The sequence below is a fragment of the Rhipicephalus sanguineus genome, chromosome 10 (genome assembly GCF_013339695.2).
Source record: "Rhipicephalus sanguineus isolate Rsan-2018 chromosome 10, BIME_Rsan_1.4, whole genome shotgun sequence".
NCBI classification, from domain to species: domain Eukaryota; kingdom Metazoa; phylum Arthropoda; class Arachnida; order Ixodida; family Ixodidae; genus Rhipicephalus; species Rhipicephalus sanguineus.
In genome coordinates this window covers 350,571-357,260 of record NC_051185.1, presented here as the reverse complement: position 1 = coordinate 357,260, position 6,690 = coordinate 350,571, and the positions used below count along the sequence as shown (strand labels likewise).

Here is a 6,690-nt window from a genome sequence, read left to right as displayed (position 1 = left end):
GAGCGTCGCGCTCTCACTATCCGTTCAACGCCACGATCCACGTTTTTGTGGCTGTAACTTCACCCCTGAAGACACAACCACATTGCCCGAGTTTACGCGTATCGGTGATCGTTCTCGAATTATTTTTGTTTGTCCACATGCTTTTGCAGATTGTCGCCGTACAGGAGAATAAAATAAGATCTGCTGGTAGTGGGGCGGCACCTGTCGGAGCAGATATCAAACACTCCGCGAGCTTCGTCTTTGTTGGGCCTCCGAGAATGCGCGCAACCCGTCGGCGCACAATATCTGAGGCCATGACTGGGCGAAGCTCAAACCGTCGAGTGCGCTCATGAGAGCGCTGCGATCGCCGGCGATGTCAGGGTGTCTGTGAGTTGAGGGTGCAGGGCAGTGGTGAGGAGGAGGGTATAGATATAAATTCCGTAGCGGCCTTGGTAGACAGTGCGTCGCTTAATTTCTGGTGCGAATGATTTGGGGATGCCCCTGCCTAAACGCTGACAAAACTTCAAAAAACCGTTTCAGGGTCCCTTTAAAGACATTATTTATTGTGGCATTTGTGAATACAATACCGCCGGTCTCGATGCCTCTTTTTCTTCGTTTGATGATCGCGCATGGTGGCATGGTTGACGTTAGTAGCCAATTGTATTTGTTTGTATGCACAAGTGTTTACGGTCGTGCCCGACAGGGCGATGTACCCAGTCTGCAAAAACTAACGGAAACTCCAGCGCTGGTTCCCCATATGGTAAAATTTAGTGCAAGTTCTTGATCTTTCAAATTTTTACCTGCCTTGGGCGTGGAATTCTCATTTAAATGAAGTCCACTAATGAAGAATGCGCTCAAAAATGGGGAACTGCATCCCCTGAATCTCTTCAAGAAAAGGCTCTGTAGCAACAATGTGAGGTTGGCCTTTAGAAAGCTGCCTTAGAAAAAAAAACCTAAATTATAGAAGCTCATTACATGCATATTTTAAAAAATATAACAGGGTATTCTCTAAGCTATACAATGTTTTTACCACATAATTACCATTTATAACTTCATTACTTTTCATGCATTATGTAATAGGTGGTTCATTAGTATCTGGCATAATTGCTTGGATCATCTTGACCTATTGCCACAAAATAGTGCACATGTGAGTTATTAAGTGCGCCAATGAATTGCGTTGACCGAATGAACAAAGCTTTTGTGATATATAGTTATTCGCCAATACACAGGCTAACATTAGCGTGGTGAATGTCCTTGCAACATTGCAGATCCACTACAGCTGTTTGTGTAGGTTGTGTACATAATGAACAAGACCTCTCATTAATTTGTAAACCACAGATTCATTCCTAATGAGTATAGTGAATTACCAATCCATACCCTCCAGCTTTTGTTCACAACTGTTTTATTTCTAATATGATTATCACAGACTTTGTGTGTATGCATGACTATGTGCTCTTGGCACCAGTCTTATTGCCACTGTGAGTGGTTGATGTCACAGTCTTTCATCTTCCGCCTAAGATTGAGCCACATTCCAATGAGGCCAATATCAATCAGTCGGTATCGCTCAGTCAATGGACGTGGTTTCAGGTATGTGCACTGAGCTGCATACAAGTCACAGCCCTCAGCATGATCACTTTCCCACACAACTGTTGCCAGCAGCAGGTCCCAGGAACGCAGAGCACCATGGCAGCAGCATGCCTCCAAGCGCCGCACGTATGCCTCAGATTCTGGGTTGCGCGTTCTATCACTTAGCAGCAGCAGGTCATTTGCACAGGAGCAAAGCGCATCAAGGAACGAATCTGGGCCTGGATTGGTGGCCACCAGCACAGATACGGCTCCACTGCCTGCAAAGTGCACAGTTATTAGCATTGTTAAAGAAGCAGTGACAGCAAAAGTATTGTTTGTGACTTTTATGCATCCCGAAATGGAGTTGTAAATGCCCTAAAGTGTCGTGTGATTAACGCTAGCGTCATTGATTATGACCAATTTTGGCATCTTTCATATGCCTCGAAACGCCTGCCTAATTAACATCATAAAATTACGTGCACCCAAGTTTTGGTGACGTTGAGAGAGTGCCTTTTGAATCTGGGCCCCGTGCGGGTGTGCAATGTAACGATGGGTGTGCAGCAGTATCAGTTAGGGTGTGATGCAGCAGGGACGTTCCCCTGGCAAAACTTTTGCGATACACCTGCCTGCCAAGCACTCATTGTACTGTCAAGTGTTTTCCTCCTCAGAAAAAAAAAAGTACCGACATGGTTTAAGAAGTGAAGCCAACATGAAAAATTAGCAGTACGGTGGCTAAGCACAACAAACGATTTATTCTATGCAAATGATCATCTTCAACGTGCATCCGCACTGCTCATAATTCTGTTTGCGTCTGCCAATTCTTGCATTCCACCAGGCTTGCCTTCTTTCACCACCCAACTACACACATGCTGTTAACGCTCCGTGCGCCTCGCCCCAGCCAGACGTCCATGTGGGCGCATCTCACCCGTGTCACCATCAACCTCCGAAGAGCAGCACAGTCTGTGCGTGCGGCAAGCGTTCAATGCATCGTGGAGACGCGTGGACAGGAGACTTAAATTGCATGTGTAGTCCTACCAAGGACATTCCTTGTTGAGGTACTTGAAACGTCGCTGGCGTAAGCAGTGCACAACTTTTTCATGACATGCTGACACGTAATGCACTTGAGATCGTCACTCTGAAGTAATGCATGATGACAAGCACAGAACAAATCACTCTAAGCAGTGCAGTGAAGACGCAGATTTTAAACAAACCAACCCAGACAATCGAAGTGAAGCCATTATAGGTGTCGCCGCCGCCAGTCGGCACCACGATGACAACACTGAGATCATCTATGTAATCATTACTAGCGCACAGTCACTCTGCACTAGGGGGCCCGCTGAAAATGTCACAGAACTGTCGATGTTGCAGGGTGCTGAATGCTCCGTTGAGACTTTGTATGCTGTTCACCCTCGAAATGAAATAACTTCTACATAACGAACGCAATTCGTAATTCGCCAAAAAAATCTTGTGCATACCAAGCTATTAAGTGAACGAGACATCTCAAATTTGAAATTTTATGTCATTGCTCCTTTAAGGCTCGTTCACACCTGTGACTAGAATCGATCACGCTAGTGGTCACAAATGGTTGAAAGTGACTGCTCTGGCTCAGTCTCTCGCTCCTCGAATTTTTAGCTGTGTGACTGCAGTTGCAAACCTCTGAACCAATCAGATGCGCAGGAAAAGGACATTAGCTTATTTTACAGGGCAATGGCAATGCAAGCAGACGAGAATTTTGCATGGCAACGGGTAGGCGCACCAGCTGGTGCGAACATTGGTTGCCTTGAGTGGCTTTTTTTGTCACCAGTTGCAAATTGCTGTGCAACTGGTGAATGCAGCTGCGAATAAGCCTTTAGAGTAAAGCTATAACATACCTACACCCATACAGTTTCATAATCTCACGCTACAGGGACTTCTGGCACTAGTGTCTAATGGGCACTTTGAGTGGTAACACAACCAACACAACGACGGCAGTGCTGGGCAGTATCAAACATACATGCATCTTAGATACTATTTCAGATACTCTTTGGGTATCATGTATCTGTATTGCAATACATCTCTCAAGACAAGTATTTGTATTTCCAATGCATTCAATAATGTTTTGTGTATCTTTAATTCTTAAGGTACAAGATACTGCTACAGAAACAACACCGTGCGAAACAATAAACGGTGGCTGAACTCCGCTTCTCAAGCCGATACAGCTGCCACTAAGCCACCTGAATAAAGCTAACGACAATGACATTCTTTTACCTTTCCGTCAGAGTCCTCCAGCGAGGGCAGACGATAAGGTCTACGCGTCCCTACTGGTGAAGCGGAGTCGTGTGGTAGTGCCAAAAACAAGTGCGCGAACGTCTATACGCAGCCGAACTTTTGTTTTCTCGATATCTTGTTACTTGTGTCGGTGCCATGACACTTTCCCCTAAATACTGTGCTGTTCTGCGTACTACAATGCATGTGGCGTCTTTTGCGCAAATTCTTATGCCGATATAGTGTCGTTGTCGAAGTTTCTGTTGTGTGGTGCTTCGTTACAAAGTCTGAAAAATGCAAGAATGGGGTTGTTTTGCGTCTCGCATTTTAAACACATAAGCGATTTGAAAGATCTCGTGGATGTAAGTTTCATTTACATGCGATGCCATTGAGTTCTTTGCAAATGAGATTCTAACGATCACTGCACCACTGGTGCCGATGCTAGATGCAGCAAAACAAGCACTTCTTGACGTACTGTATCTTTGATCTTCCTGGTAATTTATTCAAGTTCTTTTAATTACAATTTCATTGTTAGCACAAGTGCTCTTATTGTTCTTCGTTTGCGTCCGATACATTACCTAGGTCTCGGTATAGTTTTTGCCTCTCTGTTTAATGCAAAGTGGCTTTGGTAACATGCTGCTAAAATACCCTCTCTCCTTTATTCTTATTTTTTAACAGTCTGCGTTATTTCTACTATTTACATATCTATATTTTGTTTCAGTTTACTGTTAGTCAAGGCGTTGAGGACAAAGGTAAAATTATCTGGGCGTGCCTAGAGTATATACATAGTACATTGTACCCCCGCCGCGGGGGTACAATGCTAACGGTACTGGACTACGCCGACCCGAAAGGCGCGGATTCCATCCCAGCCGCAGAGCTCCCGACGGAAGCGAAATGTTAGGGGCCCGTGTGCTTACGTTCAGGTGCACGTAAATTTCCGGAGCCCTCCACTACGACGTACCTCATAATCATATCGCGGTTACGGCACCTAAAACCCCCTATATTAATTTATTATCAGAGGTCGCGCGGCTAACTGCGACTGGCGACCAAAAAACGACTCATAAATCACGATTGGTGCCGCTGACGTCTGCTCGCACCGTCATTGTTTCGTAAAACAAGCTCTTAAGCATTTGCTGGTGACGCTTCGCGACTGCAGCATACGTTCTTTGCTGCAGCCCTACAGCCTCTGCAGTAGCAGGAATGAAAAGGAACGAGAATCATAGGCGATACCCCCCCCCCCCCCCCCACCTATTAAGTCAATGTATGGGGCACACTTTGCGCCCCTCTCTTCTTGGGTGAATGGGGCAGACTTTGCACCCTTCCCACCCCCGTGCGCTCGCCTATGACGAGAATGACACAGAACAGTCGCTTTCCGACCAACTCGCCGGTGTAAATAAGCCTGCATCTGCTACATGTAGAAACGGATGCCTTGCAGGCTAGCTTGACCGCAGCTAGAGTAATCGAACGGAACTAAAAAAGCTAGCTCCTACACATGCGTACCTGCCAGCATAAGGGCTGCCTTGCCTGGCCGGCTCCTTGAATCCTTCACAATATCCTTCAAAGCAGCGCCGTAGTCTTGCAATAGGCTCTTCCAGTACGTGCCTGCGAAAGTATACGTGATTAAAGTGCACATATACCCATACACTGCGAAGCAAGGCTTGGGAAGCGTTGTGTTGTGCTCACCGAAGCGTGACACCACTCGTGCCATCATGCCGCAAGAAGGTAAGTATCGCACTTGACACACCTTATTCTTTGTATTAAGGAGAGTCGCCGACGACACCGCGGTAGAGAGCGACTACTGAACTGACTGAAGACTGAACTGAACTGAACCAGAGAACATCTACTGCATCTACCACTTTAACTGTACCTTGTAGTACGGAAATAAGGGTAGCGGCGGCGTACTGAACTGCAATAAAGCGAGGCGAGATGGCGCTGCAAGTACTATCATCATCATTAGACAAACGCGTTTTTTTCTCTCGCGTTTTTTTCGGCTGGAACTGGAAGGTCCAGCCGTCCTGCTGGTTCGCCCCAGAGGAATATAGACGTCAGACTCTGGAGTTTCCAAGATGTGTGGCGCCACCTGTCGGAGAAGTATTGAGTAGTGCATAGACCGACTCTCTCGCACAGTTTGCTATGGGACCAGGTGCAACTAGCGAGTGCGAAACAACGATTGAGCTTAATATCGCGCGTGTTTGCGCATTTAGCACTCAGAACGAGAGCTGTGAATTGCTCTCCGCTAGTCGGACGCGCCACCGAACCGTCGTGAAGTGCTTGCTGGATCACTCGCCTGAACGACGGCGAAAACAGCAGCAGACGAGAGCCCTCCGCACGCTACGAAGAAACTCCGCAAAAGACGCACTGTTGCGTTGTGAATTGGCACGGACGTAAAAGACTGAATAACAAAGTTCAGTTTTACCGATTTCCATAGTTGTCGTACAAAGAAGAAAGGCGAGAGCGCTGGATACGGGCCGTTGCGAGCGTGTTGGGTAAGCGAAGTGCCCGCGTTCTCCACAGCCGGTGGCATGAATGTGTGGCTCTGCTGTTGTTTTGCGTAGCCCTGATGCAAAACCGTGGTAACCTTGACTATGAAGCTCAGCAGAGGTGCTTGTCGTGTAACACGAAGTGAGCAGCTAGAGGCAGACTGGAGACGCGTGATACGCACACCGCGACGAGTTGGTCGTCACAACACAGCATTGCGGACATATGTACGTTTTGAAGGCTCAGAGTTCTGGTTCTAACTAGCTAACACCACGTGCGTCATACAAGTAAATCGCAGAATGTTGGTCGTGACCCCCTTCAGGTTTGTTTCGCCCGTGTCCTCCGTGGTTGCCGTAGCTATCTCGGAGGCCACGGTTTTGCCTTTTGTTGTACCCCGCGAAAGTGGACACGCACGTATCCCCA

The 6,690-nt window shown here is 47.0% G+C and overlaps 1 protein-coding gene across 1 annotated transcript; it reads right to left on the bottom strand.

Annotated features, from left to right (window-relative positions):
* Nucleotides 1-1,441: 1,441 nt before the first annotated feature.
* On the bottom strand, nt 1,442-5,703 carry LOC119372684 (mitochondrial import inner membrane translocase subunit Tim29). Its single transcript, XM_037643129.2, has 3 exons — nt 5,473-5,703; nt 5,290-5,391; nt 1,442-1,823 (listed from the first exon to the last, which is right to left on the bottom strand). The coding sequence occupies exons 1-3, from the start codon at nt 5,498-5,500 to the stop codon at nt 1,447-1,449; spliced, it is 507 nt and encodes a 168-aa protein (XP_037499057.1). The 5' UTR covers nt 5,501-5,703; the 3' UTR covers nt 1,442-1,446.
* Nucleotides 5,704-6,690: the final 987 nt, after the last annotated feature.